This window comes from Accipiter gentilis, chromosome 1 (assembly GCF_929443795.1).
Source record: "Accipiter gentilis chromosome 1, bAccGen1.1, whole genome shotgun sequence".
Lineage (NCBI taxonomy): Eukaryota > Metazoa > Chordata > Aves > Accipitriformes > Accipitridae > Astur > Astur gentilis.
Genome location: NC_064880.1, coordinates 14455174 through 14475749, shown reverse-complemented (window position 1 = coordinate 14475749; position 20576 = coordinate 14455174). Strand labels below are relative to the sequence as shown.

Sequence of the window (20576 nt, the reverse complement as noted above, 5' to 3'; positions counted from 1 at the left end):
AGCCCAGTAGGTGTTGTGAAAACATCTGGCTAGGTACTCATGTTTAGGAGAAAGCATTTACAATGACCCTTTGTCCAGTCTGGAAATCATCACTACAGCATGTGTGTTTGCAGGTGGAGGGTTCTGTGAGTTCAGAATCTACAACTATTGCCTCTTGTAGTACTGTGCCCGCTTCTTCCTACTTGTGGGACATAAGTGGGGATTTACAAGGTCGGTACAGTTTTGTGATCCTCCCTCCCCCCCCCCAGCTTTACAAGCTTACCTGTGCAGGTCAGAATACATTAGAGTCAGTCTTCCAAGATGTGTCTTTCTTGTCCTTCACTTAGTTGAATGCCAGGCTCTGTCCTGTAGTCCCTCACTGAAAACATCCAGCTGTTACATGCTTTGAAGTTTTACTAAATTATTTTTAAGGGGTTAAAAAATGGGCACATTCTTGTATCATTTTCAAAGTTTGTTCCCTAAATCCTGGCCAGTAACATAATGATATAACAAACTGAAAGCTGAAAATGTTTTAATAATAAACCCCTGCTGTCATCTGTCAAACCAACTGAATGGTGAATGTAGACAATCAAAGCATTATTTGACAGCATCTTCAGAATATTGGGAAAGCATCTTTATCAATTATTGGCAGGGTAGAAGGATCAGACTGGAGTTTGACACTTAGTAGTAGCTTGGAAAACGCAAGTCAGTCATACCATGCATCTAAATGTGCAAAGTGCTGGGTGCCCTCAGTTTCTCCTTCAGTTAAAAAAGAATTGAGACTGTTCAGAGTTTTTCAGAATGGGTCTTTAGTTTTGCATTGATCTTGTAGCAGTTGTTTCACAAAATAGCATTAGCTAACTGTCCTTCCTCCGTTTCAGCATGGCACATGAAAATGTATTAACTATTCCTGACAGACCCAGGGGTGTAATGAAGTGCGAATACAGATTATCTGCTGTTCATTCCTGTCTCCTGTATGCAAGAACAAAGGCTGATCACAGTATGGAGAGGGATTGCAAGCTGTTAGTGACATGCTGGGTTAACATACCCTAATGTAATCCTGCATAAATGAATGGAGATAAAAACAAAATGTAACTTTGCTGTTACTGGAAGGATGTAATATAATATCCAGGTCCAATGTGATGTAGGTAGTCTGGTATTTTGCTAATTGTGCAGACAGTTATGAGATCTGGCATGTCACGTTACCAGCCTATTTTCTGCTGCATGCTTGTCAGTAACCTCAAATTCATGACTGACAGCTCTGTGCTCTGCTCGCTTGAATTTCTGCCTCCGATTTATTTTGTGATTTATTGAGACAGAGTAGCTTCTTGCTCTAAAATGACTTGAGGAGACACAGATGCGGGCACACCTGTCACACAGAAGCAATGCAGGAGAATTTTTATGAACACATCAAAAAATGGAGTTGAGAAACATCTTCCACCTTGCATAGAGTACCTGGTGGTGCTGGCTGTTTCTTTCACTAAGGCAGTGATTCCTCAGTCACACTTTTCTGCATCCAGAGAGTGAGCCTCTGCCAGTGCTTCTGGGTGTGGTGGCTGATGGCTCACTTGACACAGCATGATGGGATAATGTCTGATAGCATGTTGCTTGTTTGTGTTCTTAGCTTCAAAACTAAGTTTGCATACACATCAGTCAAGGGAGGATAGCACAACTGAATATTTGTCAAAATAGTCTGAAATTTCATTTGGTGACCTGTTAAACATGGCCTAAGAAAGTGGTATAACAGCAATAAACAAATTTTTCTGGAATCTCTTTCTAACACCGTGCCGGTGCTGACTTCCGATATTACCTTGATCAGCCTCACATTCATTTTAGCAAAGTAAATGGAGAGAAGTGGGTTGGTTATAGCTGCCAAATGAAGTGTTATCAGGGAGTGGGTCTTTTCTGTGGATTCCAGCCCTGTGTTGGCAGACTTAAGAGGAAACTATCTGAAAACTTCAGCCTGTCATCACGTACTGACTACCTTGTCAGTAGTGTGAATATTCAGTAACACAATCTATGAAGCCCAAAATTTTTTTCTGGTATCTTGAAAGAGCTTTATTTCAATAGTAAAACATTCGCCATGTAACCTGCAAATTACTTTCCATGTAATATATTTTATTACTCAGCAGAAGCTACAAGTAAGTTAATACTTTTGAGCCCATGGCCTTCTGTTCAGTGTATGGATTGAACATAGGTACTGTTCTTATACATATGGTTGTGTGGCCAGCCCTGTCCATTGGAGTCAGCAGTTGTTAATGTTGACATTAATTTCAGCAGATTTTGTACTGGTGTTTAGCACTGGAAAAAAATAAGGCTTTCTTAACAATTTAACAGCCATGTCTGTCCAGAGCCCTTTAATCAAGCACCCCACTGGATTTTCTCATCCGAGGATATCATAAGGATGCTGATTATTAAATGCATTAAGTAGTGCTTTCCACTATGTCAATTTATGGTAAGGCACTCTAATTTTGTGCTTAGATTACAGATATTTATGCTGAAGGGTTGGGCAGTTGCTTTTACTGTGTTTTATTTGGTTACAGCAACAAAAGCAACTTTGGGTGGTGCTGGTGGCCAAAAGAACCTGACAGGGTACATACCAGCAGTGAAATCTATAGGGACAAGTTACCTAACAATTGCTGTAGCTGTAGGTAGCTGGGTTTCTTGCATTACTACAGTGAAGCACTGATCTAACACTGCTGGGGTATTAGCGTATCACTCAACTAAAAATAAGTCCCTTATAACTTCCAAAGTACTTACAGTGCTTGTTGTAGAAAACAACAGCTGCTTTTGATTCTTTAGTATCATTGAGCATATGAACCTGTGAGCTGCACTCCCTCTTGAAAAATAAATAGGAATTACATTTAAGAGGAGGAAGAGGCAGTAAACCAGTTTTGGACATATTTTGAATATTCTGTTTATTTCTTATTGTCTGACAATTCACAGATGTCCATCTGCAAAGCTTAAATAGGTAAATAACCCTGAAAGATTTAACAAAAAACAACAAAGATGATCCTTTGGTTTAAGACTTATTTGCTTCATCAGGAGTGAAAATTAATGTTTCACCACTGTAAATTTGTTATTTTTTCCACTGGCTGTAGTCAAGCCAAGCTTTCACCTTGTCTTGATTTTTCTTGTAATGATTAGTAGTAATTGTAAGTGATTTCATTTTGATATCTTCAATAAGAAACTGAAGAAATGGATTTAAAGAAAAATAAGGGGGTTTATTACTTTCAGTAACATGAAGCTGGTTAATGTTGGTTTACAGTAGAATTTGTAGATATGTTTGACACTTATTTTTGTGTGAATAGAATAGGATCTGATGTCTACGAATTTAGTTTGATTATCCAGCATTGCAATGTTGAGCATAGTTCCTTGTAGATGGGACTTAAAGTTATACAAATTGCTGGAGCCCTGAAGCATATAATGACATGTTATCATGGTAAAGAGGACACAGTTACCTCCTCTCACTGCCAAAGTAGCAAGGGCCGTAGATACTCAGGTATTTTCAGTTCACTCTAAGTCAATTTGGGTCAATTAAGTTAAATTTGAGATCTAATGCCTAGCTCTTATTTAGGGCATTTCATCATTGGAAACAAAGCATGCCAATGGAGACCTCATTGTGTTTTTTGCTACTTTTCCCTCTCTACATCACTATGTTCCCACCAGCAGTGGTTCACCCCAGACAAGACAGTAAAGCAATGGGAGTCTGGGCATTCATTTGGATCCTTAGTCCTGCATTAATACCCGGGCATTTAAATTGCATTTTGTTTCTTATCCTTCCCTTAATTTTGATTTGAATGTGTCTGTCTTGCTGTAATGTTCCTACACAGACAACCTTTCTCACTTATTTTATCTCTGCTCTGACAAGTTCAGTTTTGAAGGAATAAAGACAGATGACTTTTCTCTGCTGTGTTGCCCTTCTTACCTGTAGGTGCCAAAGGTTCCTGTTATATAGAAAAGCTAAAACGCACAAAGAAAGAAGCAACCAATTTTGTAATCCAAGCTTGACATTTTGCTTTTTTTTGTCTGCCTGGAAAATAAACCCCTTTTCTGGTTTTCAGAACTGAGGTTGGACTGTGGTTTAAATCAGCACTGTGCTGCACTGACTGCAATCACAGCTGAGACACTTGTCCTATGGGTTTTCTTTCGTCTTAGAAACTTCAACCCTACAATCAGCCCATGTTTGGGATAAACAGAGTAGAGAATGTTTGGCAAGGAAATCGGTGCAAGTCTTAAGATTGAGTCCCTAACAGTAAGTAACTCTTGTGTCTGAATTGCTTCAGATAGCCGTTCTCCTTTGAGAAACCCCTCTTTGGCACTGACAGAAAGAGGTTTCACCTGGGTTTTTGAAACCATTCTCCTTGTGCTGCTGGGAAAAGAGTTGCTTTTAATGTCTTGGCAGTGGCTCCACACCATTCACTCATCCTTATGATGAGTGGTTACTCATCGGTGATGTAATTACTACATTCTACAGGCAGTCCCAGCTATAATTCCTTGGCTGAAAGGAAATTCTCATGTGTGGTTAAAATCTGTGGCCATCTTTTTAAAAATAAGAATAAAGGCTGCCATCAGGAGGATAATTTCCTGAACAAGGCAGTACAGTACAGATAGCTACTAAAATAGGTGAAAAGGAAAGTTTTTGCCTTAATCATTAGAAGCAATCAATTTAACATGATTAATGTAAATTATTGTAGGTGGGGAGAGATACAGAACTGCAGGGCACTTCGGGTTTAAAGTAATTTTTTATTAAAGATTCCTAGTCTGTAAATGAAAAAAAAACCACAAACAAAACCAACTGTAACTGGGTAGGGGAAGGAGGGGGCTCCATCCATATATTATAAGCTAAACAATCTGGTCTTGAACATATTGGAATATGAGATAATAGTAATTAGGTGTAGAACAAAAGAGTTTCTGTGGAGCTGAGGTAAAGGAATTACTGAGTTGACAAGCCTGACACTTTCCTCCCCTGTTCCTTAAGACTAAAAATTATACTTCTGAACAAAATGTTCCTATGTTTGGTGCATCACTGCGGTATGGACAGACGCGTCAACCTCAGTGCCACTGTCATTCTTGAAGAATTTCTGTTTTCTATCCTTTCACTTCTCTGATAAAAGTTGGATATTATTTTGGAGCCTGTCAGTCTAATATTCTTGTAACAGCAGCAGAATAATTTGAAGAAATATAAAATGATGGATAATGATGAAATTGAGTAAGGAGACACTGGAAAACTTTGCTAGGCAGCTGGCAAGTTCCATGAAAATAAGCTTGTGTTTTTAATGTAACTGCAAGTTAAAGGTCTTGATAGAAACATTGATTTGTTCTTTCTTGCTTATGCCCAGCATAACCATTGATTCTGAATCACATTAGGAGGGCTGTTTGTTCTGTAATTGTAGGTTTTCCAGCGCTTTATCCTTGAGACATTTTCAGAAGGTATTTCACAGAATCACAAAGTTGCTGAGGTTGGCAGGGACCTCTGGAGATCGTCTAGTCCAGCCCCTGTGCTCATGGTAGAGCCAGCTGGAGCAAGTTGCCCAGGACCATGTACAGTCATATTTTGAGTATTTCAAGGGCAGAGACTCTACAGCCTCTCTGGGCAACCTGTTCCTGTATTCTACCACCCTTACAGTAAAACAACTCTTTCTAATGTTTAAAAGAAATTTCCTGTATTTCAATTTGTTCCCATTGCCTCTCACCCTGTCACTGTGCACCACTAAGAAGAGTCTGGCTCTGCCTTCTTTGCAGCCTCCTATCAGGTATTTATACCCATTACAGTACCCCCCAGCCTTCTTTTATCCATACTGAACAGTCCTGGTCAGTCTCTCAGTCTCTCCTATGACAGATGCTCATTAATCATCTTTGTGGCCCTTTGCTGGGCTTACTCCATCCAGTAAGTCCCTATCTTTTTGATCCTGGGGAGCCTGGAACTGGGTACAGCACTCCAGATGTGTCTCATCAGGCCTGAGTGGAGTGAAAGGATCACCTCCCTTCACTTGCTGCCAGTACTCTTCATAGTATAGCCCAGGATACTAGTGGTCATCTTTGGTGGTTCATGGTCAGCTTGGTGACCATCAGAACCCCATGGTCTTTCTCTGCAAAGCTGCTTGTTAGTGCCCAGCATGTACTGGTGGATGGTGTTATTCACAGGCAAGACTTTGCATTTCCCCTTGTTGAACTTCATGAGGTTATGCTCTGTCCAATTCTCCAGCCTGTCAAGGTCCTTCTGAATGGCAGCATGCCTATCTGGTGTACCAGCCACTCCTCCCAGTTTTATATCATCAGCAAACTCTGCCCCTTCATCCAGGTCATCAATGAAGAGGTTAAACAGTTTTGGCCCCAGTATCAACCCCTTGAGTACTCCACTAGGACTTTGTGCCACTGATCACAACCTCCTGAGCCCAGCACTTCAGCTGGTTCAGTCTACCTCACTGTCCATTTATCTAGACTATACTTAATCAAGTTGTCCTGGAGCTTCACTGAAGTGAACCTTCAGCAATTGCTTTGCTTTTTAGCCTTTCTGTGTATAGGAATAAGGCTTATGCAGTGATGCCATCCATCTGTCCTTATCCCAGCCTCCCCCTCAATCCCTGTAGCTTTTAAACACATACATCAATTTCCACCAGATTTGACAGAGCAGCAGAGTATTTAAATCCAGTTCCTGTAACTGTCACAAAAACTGTCAGGAGCAGCAAAGAGAGGGTGGTCTGTAAAGTGAGCCACCAGGAAAGTCTGCAATGTGAGCTCACCCAGGACTCACCAGGACGGGTGGGCTGCCATCAGGCCTGCGTGGGCATGCACAGCTCAGGGCAGACCATGTGCTTTGCCTTTCCCTCAGCTGATGGCGAGGAGACCTGGGTGCAACCCAAGAGGGTGAGGGAACTGCAGCTCTTGCTGGGAGAGAGGAGGTGGTAGAGTATCAAGGAAAAGCTGTGTTGGAGGGGGTGGGGCAGGGAGGAGTAAGGATAGCCTGCAAATCTGTAAGCAGTCAGATTTTGCTGTCTTTGCTTGCTGAATGTGCCTTTTAAAGCCCTTTCTTGATTGTGCTAGATATTCCCTAGCTGTATGGGTAAAAATGTGTGGGTTGCAAATACTCTTGCACACTAAGTGAAGCTTTACTCTAGTAAAGGGAACTACCTGCAAGCTATTCAAGCACCACAGGGAGTTCCATTACTTCATACTGATCACGAGATCTGCATATTTTTACTTGCATTTGTCTTTTCCTCTTTTGTATTTAGCCACATTTGAAGTAATTAGTTATCCGTATACATTAATTTTTAGGGTATTTTTGCAGAACTCTCATTTTTTCATTTTCAGTACTGCTGGCTTTTACTCTAACAATAGAAGGATGTATGCTATTAAGATTGCTGAAGAAGTAATTGAGGTCAAGGCTTTGAAGCTACTGCTTCTTCAGCTTGCATTAGTAATTCTCAAGGTTTTCAGAAAGAGTGGCATTGTAAAACCCGTTGTAAAGTTGTATACTGTATCATGCTAGCTGCTCTGCTTGCATGCATTCTGCTATCCTTTTCATAATGTCTGAACATCTTATTGGATTACCTCTTACCATTTTTAGTTGTTTTCAATTCATCTGTAAACTGGATTTCTCCTTCTCTGCTTTCACTCTTCCACGTGATCTTGGAATTATTCTGATGGGAAGTTTGTGATGTCATAGTCTGTCTTGGCAAGAAATTATAATGAAAAAGTTCCCAAGAGTTTGTTGTGGGATCCAGAGCTATGGCAGAAGAGAGTTTGAGGTGATACAGCTACTTGAATACCCATAGAAACAGTAAGAAGGTATTGTTTTTAAAACCCATTAGCATAAGAAATGTTTTGCCAAATGTGGTGATTGCTACAGGGGAGGAATCCCTTGGTCTTTGCTGGATTTCCTGCTGCTTCATTTCCAGTTGAGGTATCTCAGGAGATTTCAGGACAGTTCTCCAGACAGTTCTTTTTATGGGATGATTCAATTAATCTTTGCAAGAGAAATGCATAAAGACATAGGTAAGCTATAACTTGACCTCTTTACTACCTACCTTTTTCTCTTCTTAAATATTTTGTTTCTTCTTGGTGTCTGTTTATTTTACCAGGGATCTTAGCTGGTTGTCCCAGAGCTTGTAACAGTGATGCATCATACTTAAATGTATGAGTAATTACTTTGTGGGGTCATCATTACAAATGGTTTCTAAGACTTGCAGTGTTTGAGGCTGGAGTGCTGACCTCACTGTTCTTCTCAGTGCTACCTTTTGTACTGCAAACGCAGCAGATTTCTCCACCCAGGACAGCCATCTCCGTTCCTTTGACCCATTCTGTGTGCGTTTTCTCCCACTGCTCTTCCAAAGAGACTCAGAAAGAGTGACCAGGATGGACCTTGGGCCTCCAGGAACTCTTCAGGCTTTTGATTTGTGATCTTGGGTCCAAGAATTTAGGATTCAAATTAAATCTGTTTTCATCTTCAATTTGTTCAGTGCTGGACTTTGTCAACAACTTGGTTGGTGCAGTTGACTCAAGGAAGGGTAGACAATATAAAGGCTGCGTAGTACTTGTCAAGACAGGGATAACATTAGAGCTGACAAGGGGAGGCATGCCCAGATCTTGCTCTCATGTTGTTTGCATTGTAGAATATTTGAGTTGATGTGTTGCTTAAATTAGCATAGTCTCATCCTTGCTGTGCTGTTTTACTTACTCATGTTTGAGCTTCTCTTGGATTGGGATCTGTCTTTGTGTCTAGTATGAGGTTTTCCAATTGCCTTCATTCCCTTCTTTAAACTGGTAGCCCTGCACCAGCCATTGACATCCTGAAATGTCTCTTCCTAATAGGAAGTAGCTGGTTCTGAACATTTTCAAGAACACTGCTTTTTATTTCCAACAGTACAAAACGGTGACGTGGTGAAAGTGTGAGGGTTTTTTTAACCTTCTTCAAGTAAAATAAGAAACTCGCATTTATTCCTGGATACTGAATCAAGTATCTCTTTCCTGATTTCTTCTAAAAGGGGTTACGAAACATTGAAGAATTGTTCTAATTAAATACACCCACAAAGTGTATCAGAGGAATTGGAAGTATATATTCACCTTTGGCCAGACAACCCTGTCATCTATTGTGTAAGCAAACTTTTTTCCCATATTTGTAACGAATCCCAAAATACTCTTAACTGATCCAGAACTTGCAGCCTCGCTTTCGTGACATACACTGCCACCGCTCAGACGTCGGCTGCTCCATGTACCGATTCAATTTCATGCTGATGATGGGGATGTACACATGTTGCTGCGACACCTGATGTCAGCAAGGCAATAACAGACAGCCAATGTGCACATCAGAGCTAGAGGTCCAGCATCTTCATTGTCCTGAAATTCTCTTCAAGCCATTTGTTTCAGACCACGGGTCTCCAGCCAGTACAAGTGCCTGTGTACACCACATTTACGATTTAGGAGTCAGTAAGTGGTAGAAGGAGCTTCTCAAGGGAAGAACTTGATCTGCTGCATTAGAGTCTAACCTTAGCTTTTCAAACTTTTACCGCACTGGAAAAGAATTTAGCCCCAAAAGCTTTCAAACTTGTCCGTTTTTTGGAGGCTGTTTAATTTTTGTTGTGGGGGTTTTATTACTCTTTGATTGCAGCTTAACTGTCTTATTAAGAACAACAATACCATCCTAGTCCAAAAACATCTTTTCATAAGAATTCTCCCTGTGAGTCATGGCATTTATTTATCTATCTCCCTATTTATTGCAGTAGATCCTTCAATTCCTCTGCACACCCAACCACCCTGTTTGGTGTTTGTTGTTCTCACTGGAATTGTGGCAGCCACAGTAGAATACATATTTGTTTTTCTGCAATATTCCTGCATTTAGAGAACTGCGCTGGGGTTTTTCTTGGATTACCTCCCCATTTTCTGTTCCGTGTCCGTGTTACAGCCTTTTGAAGCCTTTTCCCAGTGAGCATAAAGTACATTAAATGGCATGTGCAAATGAGCAACAGCACAGCTGCTAATTGTGCTAACAGATGTAAATAGGAAACACATTACTTTCCTAATGGTAAAAGTATTTATAGAAACCATTATCCACCTTTCATAACACTTTGATTATGGATGGAGCCTCTTTCAGATTCAGCAAAGTTGATTAAGCTTTTGCAGATGATTTGACTTGCTGAGGTAACGATAGAAATGTGGAAGAAATGCAGACGTTTTAAAGCTTTTGTTTTATGTGCTTTAGGCAAATAAGTGGGTTCAAAGAAAAGCTTTTGCTTTGCATTCTTTAGAAAAATGCTTGGCTTTAAAACAGAAACATACAGCAGGGTCATTGAATGCAAACAAGGAGTCTGACCTCTTTCAGCTGAGTTTCCCATGTGCCTCACCTGCCGGGTCAGGTTTGTTTGAATATCGTTTGACTCAAGTAGAGTATGACTTGCAAAAACCCCCTTGCCAGACCCAGGCAGCTCCAGTTTCCTCTGCTCTTGTAATTTATCCATTAAGATCTCAGATCCTGAGGACATCCTCTCTTGGGAATGAGTGGCATCCTCATGGATGGAAGTGTATTTGCAGCATAGAGGAGGTTAACATCAGTGTAATTGGGATGATTCAGGTAATTTTCTTGAAGGGCTCTATAACCCTTTCTAACAGTTGTATCAACAAGACAGCCGGTGTGCCTGGTGCCAGCCGTGGGCTGACCCCATAGTGTTGGAGGAGCAGGGAGACAAACGCGTGACATCAGACACTAAGTGACCAAGCAATCTGTGTTCCCTGGTTTAACTCCCAGGAGGTTTTCTTTGTTTTCAGCAACCTGGGTGAAATCATAAATGGTAATAAGCAAATCAGTCACAGTCAAGGCAAATTCCAAGTCATTTGGTACTGCGGCCATATGACCAGAAGACTCGCAAAAGACTCCACTGTCTGCCTCCAGCCAAGCTGCACCGTAAGCCAAAGGGCAGATTTGGCAACAGCGTCGGGACCTTCATTGCATTTGATCCAGGGAGTGATTTTCCTAGGGAAGCTGTTTTACCCTCTTCAGCTGGCTTGGTTCCCTCTCCTTTGCACAAATGGGATTTAGATTTAGTTCTTCTGGGCTACCCTGGAAGCTTTCACACCCCGCCTCCTAATCCATACCCCTTTCCTCTTCCAATAACTTCAGAGAGAGTGCATTTTTCCCTTTATCTTTGCTTCACTGGCATACAACAGAAAGTTTGTAGAAGCATGAGGGAAATGGTTCCTACGTAAAATCTGAGAATCTCAAACAAATGGATGTGCTGCTTCATGTTCAGCATGCTAATGCTTCGCTCTATCTTTGCAGTGCATCTTTGACTTCTCCCCAGAGCGGTGTCCTGGCAGGCAGGTCACAACTTTTCACATCAATTCTGTAACCTGCCTATATGTACAGATATTTTTCAGAAAAAGGGCCAAAACCTGATATTTCTCTTCTTCCCCGCAATGCTGCTTTTTTCCAAATAGTCACAGTAAAAATAGGAGTGGTGTTCTGGGAGTTTTTGGGGTTTTTTCTTCTCCCCTGCAGTGAAAATTCCACCATTTTTTCTGCTTAGGACTTAGCTACCAAAGAGATCTACTAAAGCATTTTCTCATCATTTTGCAAAATCGGAACTCCTTGATGTCTACAAATGGTGTTTAAAATCTGAAGTAGAGAACATGGGCTGTGAAGATCGGTGCAGTTTTGTCTATATCTGCTAGGCATGGGAGCCTATGGGAGATACCTATGTATAGGTTTTTCACCACCCACTCTTCTCTTCTCTTCTTAAAACTAAAATTTAATTACAGGGCTTGGAAAATTCTTTAGACAGTGTAGGGGATGAGCTAAATAAAACAATGACAGGGAAATGATAGCAAGGCATGAACATGAATTGGAAAAACACCTCATACTTGAGATTTTTGTATTACTCAAAGGTTTCATTCAGCTCCTTTTTAACTGAGAGTGGGTGTGTGTGGGTTGCTGGGTGTGAATACTCATTTCCTGCAAGATGGAAAAGAAAGAAAAGGTCGCTTTAAATATAATTCATAGGGCTAACGGGTAAATCTACCTGGTTATTATATCTTCCTCCTAAAGCTTTGGCTGGAGCTGAGTAACGTCATGTTTCTGGTGCTAAGAAGACCCCTTTACTAAACTGTGCTTTAAGTAAAACTGCAAGTAAGGTCCTGACAAATTGTTTGGAATTTGATCTTGGTGATAAACTTTGGATTAAAATAGTGTTCTGTTAAAATAGTGCTTTTTTATTATTGTGATTTCATTGCTTGCTTTAACACAAAGGAGGGAAGAAGAGGAGCAATTGAGTATTTTTGTGATTTGGTTGGGGTTTTTTTGGTCTCCATTTGAATCTTATGGAATTGTAAATCAAAACGATGTGAAGGAGGATCAGAGTTTGTCACAGTATCTGGGTGGTTGTAGTCATGACAGATGCGGTACACTGCACATTTTCCTGTAGTGACTGGCCAGTACAGCCTTCAACCTTGTGAACACACAGCCCCGAAAGAGGGGGGAATAGTCTCTGGTCTCTAACATACTTGAGGGCAGAAACTGAGGTCAGTATTTTGAGTAGGAAGAAGAAAAATTTTGCCAAATACTGCAGAGTGTGAAATGGTACCACTAATGGGTATCTGAAGGATAATGAGCTAAATCTGTTCTGTTTTGGGTTTTTTTAAATTGTGTAATTCTTATGTATACATTTGTGTTTGAGGGGGAAAAAAAATAAATGCTCGAGATAAAGTTTCCATTACAACTTTTCCAGACTTCTTTGGTAGCTGTCACAGGGGAAGTATTGTGTTTTCTTTGGGTAACTGAGAAGATCTCTCTTTTTCAAATTAAAAGCTTAATAATAGGCAAGCAGTTAATCAGTACAACTCAGTGCAGTATAAATTGTTGAAAAAATAAAGTCTCTTCTCTTGGAGGTGCCAAATCAGGTCAAACCCCAGTTTTTGAAAAGGTACCTAATTCTTGAGTGTGTTCTTCAATATCCTTTTAGAAATTGTAAAGTATGATTCTCTGCTGGTGGTTTTGGGGTGGCTGTTTTCCTTTTGTTTCCATAATCATCCATATATCCTCTCCCAAGTACTCCTCAAAGACACATTGTGATAAATTACCACTCCAACCAAGGACTGGGGTTGTAGTAACAACTTTTTCTCCTTTTTTTTAATCTTATTTTTGTGGTATGTTTTTAAGGCGAACAGCTCATCATTGAGACTTAAGTGAATTGTTTTAATATTACAATATTACATGAGTCAGTATTTTTTTTTAATCTAAAGCTGATTAGATAAGGATTTACTTTTTAGTATTTTCTTAATGCAAATCACTGCAAATATGCTGTCTGGTAAGAACATACAGTACAAATGAAAATCATTAAATTAGTGAAGTTGTTTGAAATTAATGTCTTTGGCCAGAATTCTTACTAATATATTTATCTGCTTTAAAGTTATTTGTTAAACTTCTTTACATAAAGAAAACTTATTTGTTTAGGTACAAAAATACACCCAGGAGAAGTTCAATGGGATGTATAGTTTAACTTTATGGTCTGTGTTGTAACCCAGTTTTCAGTTAATGATATTGTGACATATGTCATGGCTTATATTCCATACTTGTCATCCACTGATAGATTTTGAATTTCTCTTCAATTGATTGTCCCCATATGATTTTCATCAAAATGAAGTGGTGATTTGGCCAGTGTTACTCATGAAGCACATACTTCCCACAGGGCTACTCAAGTATTGCTGTTCTCTCCCTCTCGCCTCCCCGCAGCTCAAGGCAAAGCTCCTTTGGGTCTGCCCCAAAATCATATAAACTCTCCTACTTTAGATGGTTTCTTCTCATAAATGGATTTGAGAACTGAGTACCTTCAGAGCTGAGCTTCTACCAGGGTCTTGCTTATCCAGGGTGAGGACTGGGATAGGACAGGGGCCCTGAGGTGGGGCAGAGGGGACATGCTGCAGCCCAGTGCCTGGGAGCTATAGGGGTGGTATGTGGGGCAGGGCAGTAAGGCCCTCACTCCCTACGGAGCCGTGTCCAGGCTCATCTGTACCTCTCGGCATCCGGCTGGAGCTGGGAAACAGCCTGCTGTGCTCTTCTGGAGTGTGCTTAGAGTTACAATGGTTTGTTTTGTTTACATTTTCATTAGTTTCCTGTTCCCAGCTGGTCATCATATACCTTTTTTTCCTTTAAAAGGTATGGGTAAGGCATTTGTTGAATCGTATAATCTGATACTTGTGCTGTCTATCCCGTTACTGTGCTGTGTGATGGGCTAGCCATTGTGCTGAGCGGGTACTGGCATTATCTGAGCTTCAAATTTCCCATGCTATGAGGCCAGTGCCTAATTTAGGTCCCAGCATCACATCACTCTTGTTTTGCACAGAGGAGGCCTGTCTCCTGGCTTAGCACCAAGCACAGACCTCTGCAGTTGGGTCTGTGTGTCCTTCCACGCTAAATACAGCAAGGCGGCAGGTACTGCTCCCAGACAGAAACCCAGCCTGAGCCTTGTTCCTCGCCACCAACCTGCCCATCTCCAGAGAACCCAAGGGCAGTTTTGTCAGTCTCTTACTCCATCTGTCTTCTGTCTTGAAATCTGTGAAATACTGTGCAGTGAGGTTGGTGAAGGTCAAATGATGGTAGTTTAAAATTGGATTTTCCCTTTGAAAAGCTCCTCCAGGTGGTATTTCCAGCACTCACTGATGGCCTGTCAGGCTGGCTGAGTTTTCTGATGGCATTTCATGCACTATAGTATCAGTGCTTCTGTAGTAAAATGTCACACAACAGTCAACCCTCTCCCCCTTCATCAGTCTTTGGCCTGACAGTTCTGATGACATGGGAAACTACTTCAGCATAGAGACAGGCAGCTGTGCCTCTGGCCAAGCTAGCAGTGGGATGCGATCCAGGTCCAGAGGGACATGGCAGGAGCCCCATGGGACACAGCAGCCACCACCATCAGCTAGATGAGCATTCTGGCAGGAGCATAAGTAGTCATTTACATCAGCTGCTTTGATGGTGGGGGATTTCCAGCAGCTAACCACCTGACTCTTCTCCCTCTCAGCATCAAGACCATGGGATGTGGTATGCTTTTTCTCATCAGTGACTGTCCTGGCGTCAAAGGATGGTTTGGGCTCAGGGCACTCATGCAGGCGCAGGGCTGGGTACAGTTCCTTGGAGTCACCCACAGAAAGAATCAAAGAAGCTCCATTCAAGTGGGTAGGCTTTGGTGGTTTTTTTTTTAAAGTAGGTGTTTTACACAACATGCCTTCTAGCCCATCTTTCTGGTGGTCCCAACACGTGGCATCTTTTCTTAAGGGGAAGTTAAGAAAGGGTAAAATGCACTGCTTTGCATTGCAGAGAGTAGCAGGGCAGGTACGTGCTGCATGGCAGTGGGTGCTTCCACACACAGTATTCACGTGTCTGGTGAACAATGCGTCTCTAGCTCTATTCCCCATGAAATGAGTCCCTCTTCTTTCCCTTAGCATTCCTAGCAGTATTTTGTATGTGCCTCTTTATAATGCAGAATATGTGCTGCTCTGATTAGTTTTTTTATTTCTCATTATTCAATATTGCACATAAACAGATGTGCACATAGAAAAGTGCCCCCTGTTAATCAGGAACTGTTAAGCCATATGGCATGTGAAGATGGCGTATTACAGCTATGGGATGAGAACCTCCTGTTAGGCAATGAGGTTCACATGCTGTGAGTACCGTGTTAATATATTCTTGCCAATGCTGTCAGTTCCTTCATCTGGCAAGTCAGCCTAAGTGACAGCGTGGATTTCTGGATCCTTCCTTCTTCGCTGAGGCTTTGCTTCTGTTAAGTCGTTGCCGAGAGCCTGTCTTCCCATTTGAAAACCTCATAAAGGTATGGGTGAAAAAGCAGAGGATGGTCTGAGCTGTCTGTACTGCACTGCTCTTAGATATTCTAGATACAGCAAAGATGCAGTTGGGCCTATTGCGTGTCCAGTAGTATTGGGCCTTGTGCCCAATTTCTTTTAGTGACTTGTCTCAGAGAAATGCAAGAGTAGGAAATAACACACAAGCAAGTCCTTGGTTAATTCATTCAGTTTCCACTACACTGGGGATTGTAAGTAAGATTGTTAGTGACCCTGGATATTTGCAAAACAAGCAAGAAACTACTAGGAAGTGTTGCTTTTTTGGTTATTCTAAAAGATTGATGGTATTGCCAAGGTGGGTCTTTTTGCCTTCTTGTAGCTAACGGCCTTTTACTTAGCTCTATACCCCAGTAACATGATGAGTCCAAAAGGCTTCATTTATCAGGTAGAGTGTTGTGACCAATGTGTTCTGATGTGACTGCCCAAGAACAGGCTGACAGTGAGTGTTGCTGCTACAAGCGATCAGTCTGTAATACTGAGAATGAGCATCATAACCAGTAAATTAGAGGTTTCCAGCATCATTTGCCATTATGACTAATTTTGTAGTTTGCATCAATGTAGTTCACAATGTATCAGCACTGAAAACAAATTCCAAAGGTCACTTTTGTTTGTGTGATATTTTAACAAACTCAAGGTACCTAGAGATTCTTCTTGCCTGAGGCAGCCTGATATCTGGGAACTACTCTAATAGACACACTGTTGATAAGTAGTTACTCAAAACCACTTTAACATGATGCTTGGCTATTGTAGCTGTCGTCAAAGGATTGAAGTTGCCTGGTATCTGAAATCTTAAAATGAAGGCAGCATTAGCTCTGTAGCATTAGTTTCTTAGCACACTTAACATACGGTTGTACAAGCATGGAAGCAGGTATGCTTGCAGCAGAGTTAAAAAGTCACTACACAGAATATTGCCTTTAGCAGATGCCATATTGTGCCAAAATAGCTGCTCCTTTCTCTTAACAGTGCAGACAGGCCATCTCATAGGCCTCTAAGGAGGAAAGGGATTTCTGCAGCCCTAAAGAGTTGGTTTTTGTCCTTGCAGGGTTCCTCTCCACAGCTGAGCTCCTACTACCCGATGCTCAGGTGTCAAGCATCTTACAGGGATTTCCTGTAATGGATGCTTGTAATTTATGCTCTCTGCTTTTATTTCTTCCAAACCATAGATCTGTACCTCTCTTGAGAAGAGCTGTTAGCTATGGGTGTAAAGTGCATTTATACCTTTGTTTCCACACCTATGATATCTTTGGCCTTTAAATGTGTTTTGGACTTCTTTGAGATTCAGAGCACTTCACATATAGTTCATGGACATCTCTGTGATGCACTTTATCAGTTGGATAACGAAATCATGGACAGCACTGCCGTTGGATCGTAGTTCTTCTCTGATCCTTTGGTTTGGGACTTTAACCATGAGATAACCTTTATCCTTCTGCTGATAGAAAAACTCACTGGCAGAAAACCAAGTCTCTGTAAAGGGAGCTGATCAGGAAGTTGAAGCGTGGTGTTGGGGCCAAGGAAATATTGATGTATTCCAAGGCTAGCTGTAGCAAAAAGGCTATATTACTGCTTTATTCTGGTGTGATGTGATGTCTAGCAAAAGTTTTAGTGGCACTGTATAGCTAAATGCTCATCAAGGCATGGGGGGAAATCCAAATTATTTTTTTTTAAAAAGGGGGACACACAGCTGATGTAGTCAAGCTAGAAGCAGGCAAAGTTAGCTTGGGGAGGGGACGTTTTAGCTTTGGTTTCTGTTTCTAAGTATCTTGCCATATATTACAAATTTCAGAATGCGTTACTCCATGCCCCTGCAGGGGAAAACATCACTCTCCCGATTTTTAAAACAAGCATCGCAATTAAAAGTGACTACTTCCTACTTTTCAGACCTTCTTAGCAGTGCTAATAGAAAGTCATGGTGCATATTGCAGTGCTGAGCTTTTATCTACTGCTAACAAAAAAGTAAAAAAGACCTGATATTGAAGCGCTTGAACAATGAATGGCCATTATTTTCATGGGGCATTAAAGTCATGAACTACTGCTCTGTCTGCAAATGTTTCGTTTAGCTCTGAGTGGACTGTACCAGAACGCTCAGTGTGTGTTTGAGGAGCATCTTTTTATCTATTGGCAAACCTGGAGCTGACAAGGTACATTGTTTAAAGCAGGACCCTGTGCCCTTCCTAGTAAAAGCAGAGCCTTGACGGGGTGGGCAGAGCCCCGGCTTTCCAGGCAGCTCCACTGCACCAGGACACTGCGTTCAAAACCTCTTCATCTGTTGTGTGTGTTGGTTTCTTATATTCTAGCCAGCATGCAAAACTGGGAGCTAGAAATCAAGCAAGAAGCACTTTGCTGTGAACACCCCACTTGAATTTGGAGCACAGGCCACCTGGTGTGTTTGTGTTGAACATACTTAACAGGCTGTAAGTGCGCGAGGCGAGGTTCAGACTCAGACTAACATTACAGGAATGTAGCATCTGTCTGACATCCCGGCTTGGACAAGTATCAAATGAGGAAAGTATTTCAGAATTTCTCTTGCTCAGCATCTCCATGCTTTATAAAGATAAACTACCAGAAATGTGTGCTTTTCCATAGATGCAGAGGTTATAGAATAGTCCCATAGGTTTTCTGTGGAGGGCTACAGGTGTAAGCGTGTTCCCTCTGAACCATTTTAACAAACAAGTGACTTGGGTGGTGAATTTTTAATCCTCTAGGTGATAATAAATGACAAAAAAAAAGGGGGGGGGCAGTGATTGATTATGTGCTTAGTTATGTCCTAGCTGCAATATCGTGCAGTTACCAGGGGGAGGCCAGAATGAGTATTTGGGACAGAGCTGCCTTAGGGCACACAGCTTTTGTAACAGTTCCTGCTGTAGCCTTGCCTCTTTTATCCAGTAAGGACAGCTTCCCTTCCTTCTCTAAAACCATGGCCAGATCTTTGCTGTGCCGCTAGCTGGGACCCAGCCTCTTGGCACTGCTGACCTGTCAGATGGCAGTCTGTCCGTTGATATCTACGTTGATAGCTGCCGATGGCAAACTGTTCAGTTCAGTCCCCATAGGAGATCCCCGGCGGAGCACGGGCATCTGCCTGCAAGGACTCAAGCGGTCGCCTCAGTTCTCATACACTGCATTGGAAATGTGTTCTGGGTCTTGGGGAGAGCGGCAGGCCTTTCACTTGATGGCAGTTTGACCCTACCAGTGCTAATGTGGGAATCCACCACCACTGTAGTCCTACATGAGTCCCTCTCTGACATGCCTGGGCTAATTCTGACTGTGCTTTCCCCTAGGAGGACTTTCGGAATAAAGTTGAAGATTACATTAAGCGCTATGCGAGATGATGAAGGGAGATGGATGGCAGGACCATGGCTTCCACACTAGAGTTGTCCTTAACTTCAACAACAACAACAAAACCAGCCCGGATTGTACTAGTCCTGTGTCCATGTTGTACTGAAGAAGAAAACTAACTTCATAACTTGTCCATGTTAAAAGGAGAGTTCAGCATAAATACAGCAAGAAATTGTGTATGTTGGTTGAAAAAGTTGTTTGCTTACTTTTAAAAATGTTTACTCTTCTGAGCTGTACTGTATATCCTGTTGATGAGATATGCTTGAGAAGTTAAAAGAAATCACTAATGAAATTGTAATGACACTTTTTTTAACTCTTGCCTAGTTTGGAGGGGGGAAGGAAAAAACAAACAACCCAAGCAGAAAAGGTGGCGTGTTCTTGGAGCAGTTCAAGTTGGCAATAAAATGGTCTCCCGTGAACCCAATCACAATACTGTTGCCTTTGATGAGCAGAAACAATACAAGCTTTTTCCAAGACTCATTCAGCTAAGGCTTAGAGCTTGCCAGAATGCAAATGCTAAATGAAATTCTACTTCTGGTATTGAAATTCTTGATTATATTTAATGTAAGTATGTTTTTGTCACATGTTTGGAATTTTTACATTGTTATTTTCAGCTCCTGTTTGGGCTATGGTATTTTTTTGTTTCTAATTGTGTGAAGTAGTTAAAAGAAACACAGGCTAATCCGTAACTTAAGTAAATGTGTGGTATTAGTAAAATTATATATATATTATATATATTATATATTTCTGTGAAAATTTAATGAAAGGGAGATTTTTTTAAAGAAATTTGCCTTTGGCTTTCCGATCTGGATGTGGTGAGGGATCATCAGATGCTGTTCAATCTGATGAAAGTAAATTCAAGCACTGTTACCTGGAGAGCACCTAATTGTGTTCATCAAAGTTCTGCACTGAATGACTAATAACGCAGGTGAGAATGATAACACACTGCACCCTCTTTTAAAAACTCGTGTGCGCCTGGCTTTTTTTGGTAATTTGAAAGGATATGATGCTATAATTGCCTTTTCTGTAAGTAGCTGTATATCAAATACATAGTATGTGCAAGCAGAGATCCTTCAGAAGACAGTAGCATGTACCTCAGGAATCACTTCAGAGTAAATGCTGTGAGAAGTCTGCTGCCTGTTGTGTGCCAGAGCTCCCCACTGCTCACCTGCTGAGCCGGGGCATTGGCGTAGCCTCAGAGACCGAAACGTTTGCATTTGGCTTGTGAGGTAATGCAGAGGAGGTGCCATGAAACTGATTCAAGCTTTTATAAATAGATAAACCATAGAAATAAATGTTCGTGTGGTTTCATATGGAGCCAAGTGTCTGTATAACGCTCGGGCGTTGACTGTTGGTTTTCTCTCCCCCCGAATGATTATGCTTCATTCTTTCCTATTCTTCCTCTGCAGACGCTGGAG

General features: G+C 41.4%; 1 protein-coding gene across 3 annotated transcripts in view; it reads left to right on the top strand.

Moving 5' to 3' along the window:
• UBE2F (ubiquitin conjugating enzyme E2 F (putative)) overlaps positions 1–20469 on the top strand; it is an 84310-nt gene extending 63841 nt beyond the window's left edge. For all 3 annotated transcript variants that reach the window (XM_049802233.1, XM_049802223.1, XM_049802215.1), the window contains one exon: positions 19101–20469. In XM_049802233.1, the coding sequence (XP_049658190.1) occupies positions 19101–19151 (51 nt within the window). In that variant the 3' untranslated portion in view covers positions 19152–20469. The remainder of the gene's footprint in view (positions 1–19100) is intronic.
• The last annotated feature ends 107 nt before the right edge of the window (positions 20470–20576 follow it).